At 41.8% G+C, this 20,020-nt stretch overlaps 1 protein-coding gene and 1 long non-coding RNA gene across 3 annotated transcripts in view; one reads left to right on the top strand and one right to left on the bottom strand.

Moving 5' to 3' along the window:
- The window catches only part of cpne8 (copine VIII), a 63,468-nt gene that overhangs the window by 34,444 nt on the left and 9,004 nt on the right, over positions 1-20,020 (bottom strand). For both annotated transcript variants that reach the window (XM_017700030.2, XM_037543089.1), the window contains exons 2-3: positions 17,960-18,000; positions 791-837 (exon numbers count right to left, since the gene is read on the bottom strand). In XM_017700030.2, the coding sequence (XP_017555519.1) occupies positions 791-837; positions 17,960-18,000 (88 nt within the window). The remainder of the gene's footprint in view (positions 1-790; positions 838-17,959; positions 18,001-20,020) is intronic.
- LOC108428765 lies at positions 11,381-15,832 on the top strand. Its single transcript, XR_001857951.2, has 3 exons — positions 11,381-11,421; positions 11,683-11,781; positions 15,617-15,832. It is a non-coding gene; the product is annotated as an uncharacterized LOC108428765 (long non-coding RNA).

Below are 20,020 nucleotides of genomic sequence, written 5' to 3' on the forward strand. Positions count from 1 at the left end.
AAAAAAATAATATTATTGTTTTTGTTCCATTTATAAATATTTAGGTTTTACTGTAATTTCCAGTTAAATATGGGTTTTCTGGAATTAAAAAATAATAACTTGTACTTAATGGTTGGTTTGACTGTAAATTAGATAAATGAAGGGTAGTGTTTGACCTTTGCACAGTACTATACAGGTATTGCAGTGATAATACTGATTTTGCATAATAGTATTGTTGACAGATAATAAATATTATTACTATGACATCTTTCTATTTCATAAAAAAGTAGTGTCCCTTTTGGTAAGCCAGAGGAAATACACTGTGTAAGGTTCAGTACAAGTAAGAAATCAGTACAAAAAAAAAAAAATCCAATCAAAAGAAGTTTTAAAGAAAATTTTATAGTCCATTACTCAGTAAGCATGGGTTCATTAACTTTATTCATGCAGGCCTGTTCCTATTAACTTGAATAATAAACAGTAATCTTGATTGATCTTACTTTGATGATTGAGTAATTAACTGTAATTGAGTACTTGTGACAGCTCTAACCATGAGATTTCATTTTTACCAATACCTGCCGGCACTACAATGCATTCTAAAATGATTCTGGGTGTCACAAACTATTCTAGGCTCATGCGCTTATTTTGTTGGAGGTTTAATAGAAGTGCTAAAGTTAGCTTTTTAGCACTTGGCTGCAGGAGGCATTTAATCATTGTTAGGCAAGTGATGAGGCAAGTAGTTTTAGGCCTCAACCACCAACCCCCCCCCCCCCAACACACACACACACACACACACACACACACTCACACTCACCTCTCTCCACTCCCTGCTCGCCACCGTTTGGGTGTACAGCACACAAACTATAGGAATGCAAAAGACAAGGAATAAGAGCAGACAGAAGAAGGCCAGGCTAATCCTGCACACTGAGGGATGATATTTTTAGTGTTTGTCTATCAGTTCACTGATGAGACCAAACACTAATTATGCAAATCAATAATCAGTGTCTGTATTCAGGATGTGACTCTGCACAGCTTAAATTTAAAAGGAAAATAGAGCAGCTTTGCTCCCTCTGTAAAGAAAGGGACCGTACAAGGCTAAAATGAAAAAGACATCAAGAGACATTAAAAATAGATCATATTTTTAAACATTTGATACATTTGCATTGCTTTCAAAGGAATAATGAACATTTCAAAGAAAGGCAGCTTTACTATAGCCTTCAAATAAGCAGAAATGACTACACACACACACACACACACACACACATGCCAATTCAGATCAAGCTGCTCACAGTTTCTCTCTTGCTCTGGCCATCTGCTTGGCTGTCCTTCTATCATGGAGCTTCTAAAAATATGCCTAATTAAAAAGAAGCATTATCATTCTCTGAGTGTGTGATAATCCTTAACCTGCATGGAGGGATGGGACCCCAACAGCTCTGAGTTTACAATGTGTAGCTTTAAAGAGCTGCCGTCTGGCTGGGAAGATGGCATTGTTTGTGTGTAAAGACTTGAAACTCAGCTGTCTAAACATGCACTGTTATTCAGTGCAGCTGGGTGTAGAGATGCTGGTCACTCTCCAAAATGAATAAACACATATGAGAGCTCACACAGAGGTTTGTTTTTATACAATGTCAGGACACAGGAACATACATATGTCCCAAATCATCACTGTCATATCAAAATCTTACTTTCTCTCTGTCTTATTTAATTTCTTTACATCTGTAAAAATGGAAAGTCAGGAAAATTTTGAATTATAAGATAGGAAAAGATAAAATTATAAGAACCTATTACAGTTTTTTTTTTTTTGGTTTAACTCAACTTGAGGACACTAGAATCCCTCCAGCTTCTTAGTTCAATCAAAGGTTCCGCTAACTCACATATTTTGGCACTGCATCTCAGTAAGTCTTTAGAAAATGTTTTTTCCTCAATTACTGGACTAGCTGTGACTTTCCATCACATAGTCTCACTAGGCATTTTCTCCATTTATGGCTCAGAGTTACATATCAACAAATCAAGAAAATGCCCACAGACCCCAGGGGTTTAACCAAGGAGAACCAGGTGTCCTCCTGCTTGACTGGAATGAAAATATGCAGCCATGCTGGCCTTTTGTGGATAAGAGTGAACACATCTGATTTACATAGTTGCATCATATGTTGCTGTATCATATGTTTTACAGTTGAAACAAAAAATATGTCTTAACAATGTATCTAAAAAAACTTTAGGGGCTCCCAATTAAGCATTCACTCCTAACATCAACAGATCATAAGTTCTATCTCCAGTGATGCCATAGTCATCTATAACTGGGAGCTCAAGAGGAGAAAATGTCTGGTAAGACCGGAAAGAGACCTGGGGAGAGAGGAAACTGAGTAAAAGAGATACAACTAAAAATGTGGGTTGGGAGAATTTTAGACTAAACTAAGTAGTTTAGGTTGGGTGAACTCCAGTGTCTTCACGTTAAGCTGTGTGTGTGTGTGTAATGAGGATAGTAATCGACAAATATCCGAATCTGTAGATGCACCTGTATGCTGTAAAGAACATAAGCCATGCAAGAGCACTGTACCACATTTAAATGTTGATGCTACATACCAAAATATTATGCATGACACTAAATATCCAGTTACCTTAGTTTTGCTGTAGCACTTTGTTTGATTTATGCTATTTAAACAGGTAAATAAGTTTTCATTTAAAAGTTTAAAATGTCAGTCGATGAGAAAATAATTTCTTTGCACAGATACACATATACACACACACACACACACACACACACACACACACACACACACACACACACACACACACACATCCTGTGTAGATAGAGGATTAAAGAGAATGTGATTAGTGTACAGTACTCTGTCCAAACACAGACAACATGGGGGCCTTTATCTCATGTTCCTTTTGTACCCACACTGTGCGCTGTGCACCGTCCCTGTGGTAGAGAGAATTCCAGCTACTGCTCTAGAGAAATGCAATATTAATGTCTGCACAGCTTGATTGAGACATCATCTTCGTTGGGTAGTGCATCATACACACCAGTCTGAATTTGCTCACACACAAACACACACACACATACATATATACACCCTGCGATGTGATATACACCACTGCCCCCCATTACAGCAGCCACACTCACTATTCATCTGCATGATTTACATACATTTGGGTGGACAACATAACTACATACTTATGGGAATGCACACACACACACACACACACACACACACACACACACACATACATACATACATACATAATGCCAGCTGCCCAGCATGAGAGTATATCTATATTTAGCTCGCTGGAGCCCCTGAAACTTGTGTCTTTTGGCCGGAGAGTGTATTCAGGCGCTCTAATCGTGTGTGACTGGCCCAATCACGTCAGCATAGTCAAGACATGAACTCAGCACAAGTGCCTCCCTGCATAAGAGGAGTCCAGCGCTTCCACTGCCAGCCTGCTGCCGCTGCTGCTGCTGACGGCCATTTACATCTGAGGAAGTGCCCAAAAGGAATGAGTGTGTGTGTGTGAGTGTGAGAGTATGTTAGGGCTGCACAATATGGAAGACATTTCACATTCTGATTATACTTCTAGATATTGTGATAACACTGGGGAACCCTCAAGGCCTTCTGGGCCTTCAGAGAAGGCCTAATGATTTCTGGGAATTAAAAATGTAGGTTTGTGATGTCTTTAGTAGCTTCATGATTGTTTTTAAACATTAACTTCACAGTGCCACTTTTATTCCATGTTTTATTTTGGAAACAAAAAGGTTACATTCTTAAAACATTCAAAGGAAAATTGTCAAATCTGGACTTTTTTTTAGCAGTAGATACAAGCAAGCAAGTGCCACCACTGATTAGGTTTTCAGGATCCAAACTGAAGGTCTTACACATCAGATTAACTACCAACATAATTAGGAAGTAACAGTGGTATCAACAAATCATGTTTTGATTTACAGTGGGTGGGACTGATTCCAAGAGGAAAAAAGGTCATTCTAGGCTCAGAATGACTGAGAATACTAGTGGTAGCCTAACTAGTGCATTTCAGTCAGAAAAAAGAAAAAGAAAAAAGCAGCTGTTACTCTATACCAGGACTTCTTACTCAAATAGTCACTGTAAAACAGTGAGGTGAAATATGTGCTAATACGGCTGTTACAAGTTTCAAATAAAACATCAAATGTGTTTTACAAGCTTTAAATGTGGGTGTTTAATCTACAAGAAATGCTCATGTAAATCACTGTTAGTGAGTGCTAACATGTTACCAGAATTTCACAGTCACTGACATAAATTAGAGTTATTATAGTGCTTGTTTTTTTTTACGTACTTATTTTGTGACTATTTTGACATTTGTGGCCCTAAATGATGACCTAGCACTAAAAGTCATGTTTTGCTAATGTCTGATACCATACACATGGCAGCATAATTACTTGTGTGGGGAAGGTTTGTTATAATTCTTTAATCCCACCTTAAGGACTGTTTCCATTTATTCATAGGTGGACATCAAACTAGTAAGGCCTATTACAGCCCAGGAAAGATGCAGCAATCAGTGTGACCGATAGCAGATCATCCATAGCTCTCATGCTTCTTTAATGCAGTCTTGTATTCTCTTAAGCTGACTCATGGAACTGGCAGTGAAGCATACATCTGAATGTAGCCTGAAGTTAGTCAACAGGCTGATATAAAGCTGATATGAGCTGGTACGATGACTTGAAAAGATATGAAGCTGATGGTCTACAAAAACCCATGACACATAACCAATGTTCAGCTAAGCATTACCTCACTCCGTACAAAAATGATCTCTCACATGGTATAACTTACATTACGTTTATAACTTAAGCTACATAACGACCGTAACTGCTAACTCACATGAGGTCATGCATGCATATCAGCGCAAATAAAGTCCTTCAGCTCTCTACTTGTGCGGCGCTCGCTCTCTCGCTCTCTCTGTCCATCTGCGCAGTGTGCTCGCTTTCTGCTGTGTTCTGCGTGAGTTCGTTCCGACAGTAAGTTCGATCCAGGCGGAAACTAGAGGCAAATCCTCAGCCTTCATAACAGCCACCCCCAAATCGCTCTCACGATTTGCAACACTGAGAAGGCTGTTCTTGGTTGGAGTAATTCTGGTGACATGGCTTTGAAGGCTACTTCAATCTCCTTCTCACATCCTTTGAAGTTGGTGCCTTGGTCAGACCATAATTCCTTGGGAATTCCTTGCTGTGCTATGAACATTCTGAAGGACATTAGGAATGAATCAGTACTCAGGCTGTGGAGTATTTCAATGTGTATGGACTTCGTGGTCAAGCACTTAAAGAGAATCCCTCATCGTTTCTCCAAGCGCCTACCCACCTTTTCCAGAAGAGGTCCGAAGCAATCGGTCCCAGTGGAGTAGAACACTGGCTTAAACAAATGGAGCCGAGATTCTGGGTCGCTGCCTTTGTCCAAGCTTGGCACTAAGGTGAGCAAGCGACTATAGCATAGCAGAGGTTTACCAGCCTTCAGCCTGGTCAAGTCTTCTCCAAAACATTCTTGTTGCGTTCGCTGCAGGATAAACATCTCCGCTCTCTTATAATCCTCTGCAGTAGGAGCATCTCCAGAACTGGCCGCCCCATGTTGCTTCTGCACCACTGACTCTACGAGTTCACCCCAAGACTTGAACTGCTGATAACTCAACTCTGCAGAGGTTACCGCACCACAGAAAACCAAATGACAAAGCTCTGATGAGTCAAGCTCATGTGGCGTATCTGGGGCTGATGGCCAGCTCTCTGCACCTTGGAGAAGGAACAGGTGCCCTTGAGTCCACCTATTGGGTTTACTTAGTTCCATCAATGTCTTCCCTCTAGTGAGATCATCAGCCAGATTCAGGTCTGAATCTATGTAGCGGCAATCTGAAATATCTGTGATTTCATGGATTTCGGCTATCCTGGTACAGACGAACACCTTAAACCTGTATAACTCCAATTTGATCCATGCTAGTACAGTAGTTGAGTCTGACCAGCAGACTCAGCCTTGTATCTGGAAGATCAATTCCTTCTGTAGCAACTGAGCTAGCTGAGCTCCACTTACAGCTGCGCAAAGCTCCAATCGCGGTATGGACAGCGTTCTTTTAGGCGCCACCATGGACTGTGCCATCACAAATGAGAGGTGTGTGGTACCTGATGATTCAACTGTATGGAGGTAAGCTACTGCTTCGTATGCGCTCTCTGATGTGTCGCAGAAGATGCGGAGTTCTCTAGTAACTTCTGCCTGGTTAACACTCAGAGGCACATAAGATCTTGGCAGGTGAATCTCAGGTAAAAGTGATAGCTCTTCTGCCCATTGGTTCCAACTTTGCAGCAAGTCACCTGGGAGAAGGGGGTCATCCCACCTATGATGTTTCCCCGACAGACGTTGGACTAGTACCTTGGCATGGGTCACAAAGGGATGGATGTACCGTAGAGAGTCATACTGACTTGACAGGATTTTTAGATAACTCTCATGGTAGCTGGACCATGACTCGTCACCGACTATTGTATGTCAGCATGCCTGAAGGGCAATTCCAACTGAGCTCTAGGGCTCCTTCTCCTGCTTCAGTCTTCTCATGAGCCAGCCACTGTTCACTGCTGCCTGACCTAGCTCCAATTGGAAGGTGACTGGTGACTGACTGCACATTGCTCGACCACTGCCTTAACTCAAAACCTCCTCTCGCAAGTAATGCTCTCAGCTTGTCGATCAGCTGCCTGGCCTCTTCAGCTGAGGACAGGCTCTGTAGACAATGATCAACATAGAAACTGCACTCTACTGAGAGTCTCACATATTCTCCCGGTTGACTATTCTTCCTTACATGTCACTGCAGAGCATACATTGCACAGCATGGACTGCATGTTGTTCTGAAAGGTAAGACTCTCCACTCATAAATATCAGGTGGATCTTCTCGTCTCAGGTCCTGCCATATAAACCTCAAGAGTGGACTGTCCTCAGACAGGAGTCTAACTTGGTGGAACATGGCTCACACATCTCTGCTAATGGCTATAGCATGCCCTCTAAAATGCAGCAAAGCTCCAAGGAGTGATGAGCCTAAGCTTGGCCTTGGAAGGAGGGTGTCATTCAGGCTAATTCCACCTTACTGAAAGGAGCAATCAAATACGATCCGATTCTTAGCATTATGCGAGACCATATGGTGTGGAATGAACCATGATTCACTTTCATCAGGAGGTCTCTCTTTGAGTTTCACCACCAACCCTGAAGGAGTAATTTCTGGATTTCAGCACTGTAGGCTGATGCACTCTGGGGGTCTCTAGCAAGCTTCCTCTCCAAGCTCCTGAGCCTAGGTAACACAGCAGCGTCTGAGGAATGTAGCAGGGGCATATCTCACTTACGTAGCAGAGGCGTTGCATTACGATGCATACCTTCCACTTCAATGCAAACTGTCTTTGTTTCTAGTATTTCCATGGCATTGTGGTCTTGTCTGGAATGGATGCAGTCCTGTTCCCTATGAAACGGAACGGTGTCAACTCACCATAACTTCTCTACACACTGGAATAGCTCTGCAGCATCTGGTACCACTGAAGTGTGTAAACACTGCTCTGGGGATATCCCTTGTTCCACCAGCCTAGTAGGTCCCTGAAGTGTCCATCCCAGTCTTCACTGGCTTGATGGGGGTTATGAAATGAGGGTGGTCAGCACCAACTAGAAGAAGGGGTTTGGCTCTCTCAAACGTCGTATGGTCCTCAAATTAAGGCTCTCACAGGCCCCTTGCCCCTTTAACCCAAGTCTTCTTGTGGCTTCTGGTAGGAGTATAGTGCGCTGAGATCCATCATCCAGAATGGTGAATGTATCTAGAGTGCACTCTCCACAGTGAAGCAGGACACGCACTACATTAAGCAGCACACGACTATTGCTAGCAGGCTTATTCAAATAGAGCAGCTGGATAGGTGTATTCACCTTTGGCTGATCCCTTTGGGGCTGGTCATTCACTTCGTGGATGATCTGTAAGTGTCTCCCCTTACAGAGGGAACAAGGTTTCTGTAAGTTGCACTGTGCAGCCTGGTGGAGCTGACCGCAGCGCCAGCATCTACTGATTCTGATACGGTTCTACTGATATGGTCTACAGAAACAAACAGAAGAGAAAAACAATAGCAAGCTTCTACATAAACATGCACTAAAAACAGCTGAAATCCGTACCAGGTAAACAACTTCAGCAAACACACAAAATGGTGTACCCAAGACACCAATGTTCCACTAAGCATTATCTCACTCCGTACAACAATGAACTATCTCTCACATGTTATAACTTACATTACGTTTATAACTTAAGCTACATAACGACTGTAACTGCTAACCCACATGAGGTCATGCACGCATATCAGTGCAAATAAAATCCTTCAGCTCTGTACTTGTGCGGTGCTCTCTCTCTCTCTCTCCGTATGTGCAGTGTGATCGCTTTCGGCTGAGTTCCGCGCAAGTTTGTTGCGGCAGTAAGTTCGATCCGGGCAGAAACTAGAGGCAAATCCTCAGCCTTCATTACAACTTGATTAAACTTGCTTTTGATTTCCCTGACATACTGGTCTTAGGATTTCAAACTTGTGGTGGGTGAATGATGTTGGAGGTGTTAATGATTGGAGTATATTATATTGACCAAAACTGTTCATATTTGTTGAATCATTCGATGACTAGATTCAGTAAAACACTCACGGAAACCCATCTGGAATATCTGAGGTTGGTTAAGATGCTCAAAGCACAGAAGAAATTAAAACAAGCAGTGATATGTTTGAATATTGCAACATTTTGCACTATTAGTAATACAAAAGTCCAAAGTGAGGATAATGAGTAAAAAAATCACTTTTAACCCCTCAAATAATCATGACAATAGAAAGGAACTACTGAATAATAAGCCTAAGGATGTCATATAGTGTGAGAATTTAAGGGAAGAAAGTGTGAGAGAAAGAGAGAGATAGAGAGAGAGAGAGAGAGAGAGAGGGAGAGGGAGAGAGGGAGAGAGAGATAGAGAGAGAGAGAGAGAGAGAGAGAGAGAGAGAGAATGTCTCACAACTTCATCTTTCCTGTTTTCTATATTACCCTCACCCACACTCTCTCTCTTTCAGCACAGAAAGTAAAAAGCTATTCTGTGTGGTACGCGCTCTCTTTCTCTCCTCATTTCTCCATTTGCTATAAATTATGAGGGAAGTTGGAAAAGTTTGTAGTTTGCAAACAGCTGAAAAGGTCAAATTGCAAGATGGATTATAGTTAGGGAGACTCAGCTGAGAGAATGTTTAACAACAAAAGCTTTCAGAGCATTTAAAAGTGTCTCAACACTGTGTGTATGTTTGTACGTGTGAGTGTGTGTGTCAGAGGAAGTCAGGGAAGTCAGCCATGCTGTGAGAGTGAACAATGAGAAGCCTGCAGTCACAGGCGTCTGTATGTTCATTAGTGCTAAGGCCATCATCAGCTGGCACACAACAGCTGCAACCCACACAGTTAAATGTAAACCCAGTTCACACACTCCCAGGCCTGACCAATATGAACATTTATTGACCGATACTGATTTTGAGGAGATATAAACTCCAATAACTGGCAAAATGTGACTTTCAGTGGTTTTAGTTAAGCAGCGCTTTATTGAATGATAATATTGTTATTTGTCAGTTTTTAATTGTCAGATATCAATGTTGGTTCTCAGCTGTCATATAAATAATGCAAAATCATATCATAAAGTACAATCATGTGGTTTCTATAAATGAGCGCTTAATTTTTCACAGATCTCTTCACAGAAAGCCTTTGTGTGTTATCCCCATGCCACAGGCCAGGTCTAGATGCATTTTACTTGTTTTTGCAGGTCAGCTCGTATTGTTATAGCATAATAGAAGTTATCTGTTCTTTATAGCCGCTACGCTCTAAACCACTTAAAGGAAAAAAAAGAAAACTGGAAACGAAAAGTGTTTTACTAAAAACAAAAATGTAGCCAGTAACGTAATCATTCTTAACTGTTCGAGAACAGAACTGGTCAGCTGAAAATTTTACTTTGGACATATTTTGATCATAACAGCCTGTGGTAAATTAGTATTATTCATAGTTACATTACTGTTGGAGGAGTTTACTGATTCACAAACAGTGAAATTCTATAGCCTGAATGTGTGTAAACATATCTATATTAAAATAAACACAATTGCTGGGTCTAATAGCCAAACCTACACACACACACACACACACACACACACACACACACACACACATATTAGAGGTGTAAAAATACACTGCATGACTGTGATGCGTACATCTTGAAATGTTAGAATTGATATGAAAAAACCTATACTATTGTCTATTTTATATATACACTGCTCAAAAAAATAAAGGGAACACTTAAACAACACAATATAACTCCAAGTAAATCAAACTGTCCACTTAGGAAGCAACACTGACTGACAATGAATTTCACATGCTGTTGTGCAAATGGAACAGACAGCAGGTGGAAATTATTGGCAATTAGCAAGACACACTCAATAAAGGAGTGGTTCTGCAGGTGGGGACCACAGACCACTTCTCAGTACCTTTCTGCTTTCTGGCTGATGTTTTGGTCACTTTTGAATGTTGGTGGTGCTTTCACACTCGTGGTAGCATGAGACGGACTCTACAACCCACACAAGTGGCTCAGGTAGTGCAGCTCATCCAGGATGGCACATCAATGTGAGCTGTATCAAGAAGGTTTGCTGTGTCTGTCAGCGTAGTGTCCAGAGGCTGGAGGCGCTACCAGGAGACAGGCCAGTATACCAGGAGATGTGGAGGAGGCCGTAGGAGGGCAACAACCCAGCAGCAGGACCGCTACCTCCGCCTTTGTGCATGGAGGAACAGGATGAGCACTGCCAGACGCTTTAGTCCAGGTCTGGGAGGAGATCCCTCAGGAGACCATCCGCCACCTCATCAGGAGCATGCCCAGGCGTTGTACGGAGGTCATACAGGCACGTGGAGGCCACACACAATACTGAGCCTCATTTTGACTTGTTTTAAGGACATTACATCAAATTTGGATCAGCCTGTAGTGTTTTTCCACTTTAATTTTGTGTGTGACTCCAAATCCAGGCCTCCATTGGTTAATAAATTTGATTTCCATTGATTTTTGTGTGATTTTGTTGTCAGTACATTCAACTTTGTACAGAACAAAGTATTCAATGAGAATATTTCATTCATTCATATCTAGGATGTGTTATTTGAGTGTTCCCTTTATTTTTTTGAGCAGTATATAATGTAAGAAAATAAAGTGTATTGTTTTTATTGTCTATAATTGTCTGTATTATTGTCATGCTTCTGGGTCTTCCTCCCTTGCCTAGCATGCTCCAGGACTCTATTTCCCATAATTCCAGTCCAGATGATGTCATCCATTCCTCCAATCACACGCAACTGCCTTGTCCTCAGTCACCCAAATTCAGATTCGATTCACCTGTGTGTGTTTGTCTCAGACTTTAAATAGTCTTTGGTTTGTTCTCCTCATTGTGAGGTATTACCATTTCATTGGACTACTGACCGTTCTTTCTTTGACTTCTTGACTTGTGTTTTGAACCCTTTGACCATTTTTGGATTTTGCTCTTTTGTATTTGCCCTTTTGCTCTCTTTGCCTGTACGTTTTTGTCTATTCTGGTTTCTGGCTCTTGCTGGGTTTTTGGATTTCGATTTTGTTTTTGCCCTGAGACTGTTTCATTCTGACACCTCTCATTAAACAGATTTTTGTTTAAGATCTTGTGCTTGTTCAACGTTACAGAATACCTTGCCACAACCAAACAACATGCCTGCACCAGCTCCAAACCCTGAGGACCATTGTCCAGTGAGCACGAAAAATACGACGGGAGTCCTAACTTGTGTAAGGGATTTTTGCTACAGTGCTCATTGTATTTTTCGAGCAGCAGATGTATTGCATTTCTAATTTCCAGACTTACTGGTAAAACTTTAAATGGGGCTACAGCAGTATAGCCTTCTATGGAACACAGCACATATGCAGGCTTTTTACAGAGCTTTAGAGCTACTTTTCACCACCCTCATGAGGGACATTCCCAAGGGGAACTATTATCACACATTCACCAGCGTTCATGCTCTGTAGCAGATTATTCTTTAGAATTTAGGACTTGCTGGAATGAGCCTGCACTTATCGTGATTTTCTGAAATGGCCTTAATTCAGAGATTTTGACAGAAGTTGCCTGTAAGGATGATGGAGTGTCATTGGACGATCTCAATGCTCTCACTATTTGTTTGGATCAGTTAAAGCAGAGTTTCAAACCCAAAGTGCATCGTCTCATCACACTTCATACCATACAACGGACTGGTCCATCATCCAAACCTGTGAAACCTGACATCCCTGTCACTGAGCCTATGCTGGTGGACACCTCCTGTCTGTCCAAGGAGGAGCGCTTATGCAGGCTATATGGGCTCTGTGCTTATACTGCGGAGAAGCGGGTCATGTTCTACGTGATTGTCGCCTCCTTCTGAACAGACCTCAGGCGCCACTCTTAGGAATGTGGTGAGTGGTTATAAACCTACCATGGCTCAGGCTGAAGAAATAGATGGAGGAGTAGGTGCAGAAGGCCCTGGATCAAGGCTTCATTTGCCCTCCACATCCCCAGCAGCGGCAGATTTTTCTTCATGCAAAAGAAGGATGGAGGACTTTGTCCGTGTATTGACTGTAGTGGGTTGAACAATATCACTAAAGTCTATTCTTATCTCCTTCCTTTAGTGACAGTCGCTCTGGAGCAGGTGAAAAATGTGAAAAGGTGAAAAATGTGAATTTCATCTGTCCAAAACTTCCTTCCTAGGTCATGTCATAAGCGCCAAAGGTATCTTCATGGATGATAAGAAGGTGGCTGCAGTGGCCTGTGCCACCTCACTTCACCACCATGAAAAAACTACAAAGATTTCTTGGGTTCACAAATTTTTACTGCAGGTTCATCCGTAACTACAGCATTGTTGAAGCTCCACTCACTGCTTTGTTGAAAGGGGGTGCCAAGAGACTGATGTGGAATACCCAGGCAGAGAATGCTTTTTAACATCTTAAGGATACTTTTATCTCAGCTCCTTTGTTGAAACACCCTGATCCTTCTAAACCACTTGTTGAGGTTGATGCTTCTAATGTGGGTGTAGAGGCTGTCTTCAAGGCTGTGTTTCAACACTATGGTGCACCTGCTAAACTCCGACTTCCGGCGGCATGGTGAGTAGCTGCAGTGGCCACTTTGGGAATAGCAAAACAGTATTTTTTTGTTATTTTTGTTTACTGTCTGTCTGTAACTGGATCCTGGATTTCCTATCTGAGAGACCTCAGTTAGTCAGGATAAGAAATAGCATCTCCAGTCCCACCACCCTGAGCACCGGTGCCCCTCAGTCCACTGCTGTTCACTCTACTGACTCACAACTGTACTGCAAAGTACAGCTCAAATCACATCATCAAGTTTGCTGATGACACGACTGTTGCAGATCTGATCAGCAAGAACGACGAGTCAGCATACAGAGAGGAGGTGCAGTGGCTAACGGACTGGTGTGGAGCCAACAACCTGTCTCTGAACGTAGGCAAAACTAAGGAGATGGTTGTTGCCTTCCGAAGAGTGTGAGGTGACCACCCCCCACTGAACATCACTGGCTCTGTTGTGGAAAGCATCAGGATCACCAAGTTCCTCGGTGTGCAAATCACAGATAACCTCACCTGGTCCCTCAACACCAACTCCATAGCCAAGAGAGCCCAGCAGTGCCTCTACTTCCTGCCGATACTGAAGAAGGCTCATCTTCCCCCTCCCACCCTTACCATGTTCTATATGGGGACTGTGGAAAGTATCCTGAGAAGCTGCATCATCGCCTGGTTTGGGAATTGCACCGCCTCAGACCGCAAGACCCTACAGCATATAGTGAAGACAGCTGAGAAGATCACCAGGGTCTCTCTCCCCTCCATCATGGACATCTACACCACACGTTGTATCCAGAAAGCCACTAGCATTGTGGACAACCCTATCCATCCCTCACATGGACTTTTATCACTGCTGCCATCTGGCAGAAGGTACCGGAGCATCCGTGCCACCACTGCCAGACTCTGCAACAGCTTTATTCCTCAAGCAAACAGGTTTTTATACTCACAAGGACTAAGCTAACCCCTGCCCCCCCTCACACACATACTCCACACATACAACTCTTTTGATGCTCTACTTGCACTATCTGGAACACTGCTGCTACACTGTTTTCACTGTTTTACTCAGGTTTTTTCTAGCTCAGTAACTGCTGTGTTTATGTATGTCATCTGACTGCGTGACTCACAGATTACAGCATGTTAAATATCTCTGCACCTTATTCTCACTACCTTTTGTCCAGAATGAGTGCTGTGTCGGTGCTGCACTGTCCTGTCTCTTTACTGTGTCTAATGTCTGTATAACTTATTGTATTCATTGTTTGTAGCTAATTTTTTGTTTGCACACTATGTCTGCACGTTCGCACTTTGTACTTTTTGTTTCTTGTTGCACCGTGTTGTTCCTGGAGGAACGTAATTTCGCTCCACTGTGTACTTGTACATAGATGGAATGACAATAAAAGCCTCTTGACTTGACTGTTCCCTGTTGCCTTTTTTCCCCCGCAAGATGTCACCAGCTGAACAAAACTATGGTATAGGAGTTGTTGGCCATGAAAATGGCATTTGAAAAATGCCGGCACTGGCTGGAGGGTGCTCAGCATCCATTTCTGGTTTTAACTGACCATAGGAACCTTGAATATTTGCGCTCTGTCAAATGTTTAAACTCATGACAGGTGCAGTGGTCAATGTTTTTCTCAAGGTTTCAGTTTACAATCGCTTACCGTCCGGGCTTGCATAATACAAAAGCAGATACCTTATCACGTACCTATGATGGTGAGGGTACAGAATCTGGTGCACCAGAATCAGTTTTAGAACCTGAAATAAAACTTGCTCTTATTCAATGGGAAGTAGATTCAGATATTGACGAGTATAACCATTGCCATGTGCCGCTGACCTTGTGCCCTAGCGATAAAAAAATCGTGGCCACTCTGTTTTGCAATCATCTTCTTACATGGAGTCATTCTTCTCTCACCTCTCTCACCTCTGGTCATCTGGGAGAAACTCGCACTCACCAGCTGTTGTCATCAAAATACTGGTGGGAAAGTAAGGTCACTGATGTTCATCGATTCATCCTGTTCAACTTGCTTGCAGTGCAAAACCCTACGGACGTTGCCCATTGGCAAAATGATGCCATTACCCGTACCTTCTCGCCCCTGGTCACACATTGCATTGGATTTTGTTACTGATTTGCCTGTATCTGATGGTTACACTGTTATTTTAACCGTGGTTGATCGATTTTCTAAGGCTATATGTTTTATTCCATTCACACAGCTACCTAATGCTTTACAAACTGCTGAATTTATGATTAACCATGTATTTCACCTATTTGGTATCCCTGAAGACATTGTATCAGATAGAGGCACTCAGTTTACCTCTCAAGTGTGGAGAGCATTCATGGAGAGACTGGGAATTAGTTAGTTTAACCTCTGGTGACCATCCCCAGTTTAATGGTCAATGCGAGAGAGCAAATCAGGAACTAGGCAAGTTTCTGAGACTTTATTGTCATAAGAAGCAACATGACTGGCACAGATACTTACCATGGGTGGAGATTACACAGAAGTCTATCAGCTCAAATACTAATCTCTCTCCTTTGCAGTGTAGGTATGGCTACCAGCCCCCTCTTATGCCATGGACAGCCACTCCTTCTGAGGTTCCTGCTGCCTGGATGTCCTGGATGTCTCGTAGCAAACAGGTTTGGGAGAAGGCCCCTCAATGGATTGAAGCCGTACTCCGGAGACAGAAACATCAAGCTGATCAGTGACGTGGCGACTTCCTATACCATCGGAGACCGAGTACTTCTGCCCAAGTATATTGGTCCTTTTAAGATTCTAAATAAAGTTAACGATGTTACTTACAAGTTAGATTTACCTGCTCAGTACCACGTTTGTAATATTTTCCATGTATCTTTGTTCAAGCCCGTAGTCTCTGGTCCGCTGAATGAGGCCACGCCCGACGCCAGCTCCCTGCCTCCCATGGGTGCTTCCCAAGTTTGCAGGCGTTGCAGAGGATCTGTCCAGAGACGTAGCAGCTCAGGTGGCCCTCCTGCTGGGGTTCCTGTTCAAGAGGGGGCTGGTCGTCGTGGTCGTCCTCGTTCGCAAGCTGTCTCAGACTCTTTGGGGGGAAAGTACTGCCATGCTTCCGGGTCTTCCTCCCTTGCCTAGCATGCTCCAGGACTCTATTTCCCTTAATTCTAGTCCCAATGATGTCATCCATTCCTCCAATCACACGCAACTGCCTCGTTCTCAGTCCCCCAAATTCTGATTCGTTTCTGATTTGTCTTAGACGTTAGTCTTTGGTTTGTTCTCCTCATTGCGAGGTACTGCCATTTCATTTCATTTGACTTCTTGACTCTGATGGCCTATTCTGGTTTTTGAATTCATTCTGACACCTCTCTCATTAAACAGACTTTTGTTTTTAAGATCCATGAGCATCTTCTTGTGCTTGTGCAGCGTTACAATTATTTTTAAGATTAAGATATACTTTTTTGATCCCACAACCAGGAAAATTCCACCTCTGCATTTAACCATCCGCATTTAACCCATCCGTGCAGTGAAACACCACATACACACTAGTGAACACACACACTAGGCGGCAGTGAGCACACTTGCCCGGAGCGGTGGGCAGCCCTATCCATGGCGCCCGGGGAACAGTTGGAGGTTAGGTGTCTTGCTCAAGGACACCTCAGTCATGGCCTGTCGGCCCTGGGGATCGAACCGGCAACCTTCCAGTCACAGGGCCAGCTCCCTAACCTCCAGCCCACGACTGCCCCCTACTATTTACTATTGTCTATACAGGAATTGTCTCTTCAAGAAGTGCAGAGGTTCCCAATCCCAATCCTGGTGAATCCATATTATGCCCTATTTTTACACTTTTCTCATCTAACACATGTAGTTCAACTCATTAAAGAATAAACAAACTCATTAAGGTCTAGAGTAAGGTAAGATATATCTCCAGTTCTCCAGTTTGTGTATTTTAAAATTAACTCAGGAATACCCCTAAATAATTGCATTGAATCACATAATGGTAAACCTTGACATTTAAAAAATATTTTTTGATATTGTCATAATTTTTATATTTTTTTCAAAATGGTAATTTTGTGTCCAAAGCTACATTTAACATGCATCTGGATATACATATATACATTTACCTACACACACACACACACACACACACCCACACACACACACACACACACACACACAGACACACAGAGAAACTCGGTAGCTTCTGTTTACTTTTGCTTATTTTTCAACAGTTGTCTTCATATAAAGGTTTTTTGTGTTATATTCAAGCTAATGGTCAGGTCTGGATATGTTTTACTTGCTTTTGTAGTTCAGCTGGTATTGCCATAATAAATCTAATAAGTGAACATGAACCAGTATGCTATAGCATGCATGTATTTAAGTCAACACACTAACATACTAACAAAAGTGTTCTAACATGTGCAAGGCAGTCCAGTGTCTTGCATAAAAATGCATACATGCACTGCATGAGAAACAATACATACACACATGGTTCTCAGTAAAACAAACTAGCAACATTAAATCAGCTACAATGTTCTTGAGATATAACCTGGCACACCATACACACATCTAGACATGTCTATTCTGAACTCAGGCCAGTATCTTTTAACGATTCAGGTTATTTTGGCTTGTACTAACTGAAATGAGGTTGCACGGTAAAATATCATGCAGTAACATGACAGTGCTGTGAACACTGGTGACCATAGTGTGGCTAAGGTCCAGTGCTATGAGCAATTGAGACGAGCTACTTTTGGCATGTGAGGACTGAAATAAACATGACGCAACAATCTTAACATTTGGACTCTCTTACTGACTTCAGGGTAAAACAGTGTAATCACATTAAAGGGCATATGAAAACAGCATAAATCTATGGTATAAATGTGAACCAAGTGAAAGATACAGAGGAAAGAGCTTACTTGGATCAGATTTGGAGAAAGTGTCTCTGTCCAGCAGGTTTCTGTGGAAAACAAAGGGAAAGATAGAGAAAATGCTACAAAAATGACCACATTCCAAATATTTTGTAAAGGGGCTGCGCATAGGCGTTCTTGTTTTCACCCCAATCGTTGTCGCCTGTGATTCAATCTATGGTGCGCTTGATTTCTTGATTGAGAGTTTCAGGGCATGTTGTGCGATTCTCGTCTGTGAAATGAGATTCAGACCAGAAGCCACAGAATCAAACTGTTCCTACACTGCAGCTAGGCTTAACTCATCAGCATGCCACAGGGGCTGGGATGAGAAATGGAAATAGAGTGCATATATTACTACAGCATCACCAACCAATTGTCAAGATGCACATACACACTCCGGTTTGTTTTGATATCTTCTCAGAAGGCGGAGTCATATGAACATCCCTTGTGTCTTAAAAATGCCAACTTCACTGGTGAAAGTAAAATGTACTTTGATTGTAATTCAATTCAAGACTTTAATTTTGGGTCATTCTTTTTGGTTCATTTATCATGAAATTTACAAACAATGTAAAGAGCGGGTGCTTTGAAATTTTATTAACCCCCCCCAAAAATGACGAAAATAGAGAAAGGAGTTATTGTTATTAGGATCACCTATACACCTACTCATTCATGGAATGACCTAATCAGCCAATCGTGTGGCAGCAGTGCATAAAATAATGGGCTGGCAGCTTCAGGTAATGTTCACATAAACCAGAATGGGTAAAAATGTGATCCTAGATGGTAGGGTTAGCACAAACTGCAAAATGCCAGGGACTCAACCTATGTCACAAATGTTGCATGCCCTATACATATATCAAAATCATGTTAACTGTGTTTTTTCATTTTTATTTTTTTCAACATTACAACAGATTTTCTTCACAATGTGTGAACATTTCATGATGAATTGACTAATAGACAAATTTACTTGGAACACAGCCTTATTTCTTTAACCCACAATAAACATAAAACATGTTTTTCATTTAACTTGAGAAGTTACTATTTTTTGAGATATACATTTTTTTTCAGATAGTGACAAAGTATTTATTTATATTTCAGGTATTTATAATTCAGGAGATACTTTTGAAATGAAATAATCCACTTGCATAAGGAAGGGAAAAAGAAAAAAGAAAGACTTAAGTTTTCAAAACTCATCCATCAGATAAGCAGTATTTAAAGATTTAATCTTTGGAGAAAATCATTGAAAAATATCGACAGATATCCGTCCTTCCCCTGTCAGAAGACAACTCAATACCAGCAGAAGACAATTTTCCAGCAAAACAAAGAAGCTGCTGGTTTTCTGAGAACAGTGGACTGACCACCCCAGAAAAAAGTCTTAGAAGCTGTAATAATGAAAAACATTAATTTACTAAATTCTGAAAGAAATATTTAAGTAAATATTTAAATATAATATTACCATTTTACATTAATATTATATGTAGTTTTAAAGGCCTCTATGTTATTTTCTGTTACATCATTTGAACAGTTGTCATGTATATCTTGTGAAAATTTCATGACAAATGGGCAGACAGAAATGTTCCTATATGTGTATATTTGTGTGTGTGTGTGTGTGTAAGTCAGGAGCACTTTGTTGTCCTGATATTGCAGGTTTGCAAGCAGAGACATTGCTATTTGTGCATAAGGGATTATGTAGCCTCACGAGCCTATAACAATACTGATGTATATTAGCACACAGTGCTGTCACTCAGATATGTTCTTTCAGAGATAAGATGGGCTTGATACAGATGTCACTCTAGAGCTTGGCTGGGCAAACAGAATGAGCCTGGATCCACAGTGAAAGTTCCTGAACAAAGCCTCAGCATGGCACACAGCAGGAAGAGAAAAACACTCAGAATCTGCCACCTCTCCTCTCTTCTCACACCGTTTGAATCCACGCCAAGTCCTACATTAAAACATAAACCTTTCATAACCCTTTCTGTGGCTGCAATGTGTGTTCAAGCGCCTGAAACGACAATATGATTTATTCAAGGTGCAGTAAAGCCGTGATGCGAAAGCCCTAAAACAGATGAAAAA

Source organism: Pygocentrus nattereri, chromosome 11 (genome assembly GCF_015220715.1).
Source record: "Pygocentrus nattereri isolate fPygNat1 chromosome 11, fPygNat1.pri, whole genome shotgun sequence".
Lineage (NCBI taxonomy): Eukaryota > Metazoa > Chordata > Actinopteri > Characiformes > Serrasalmidae > Pygocentrus > Pygocentrus nattereri.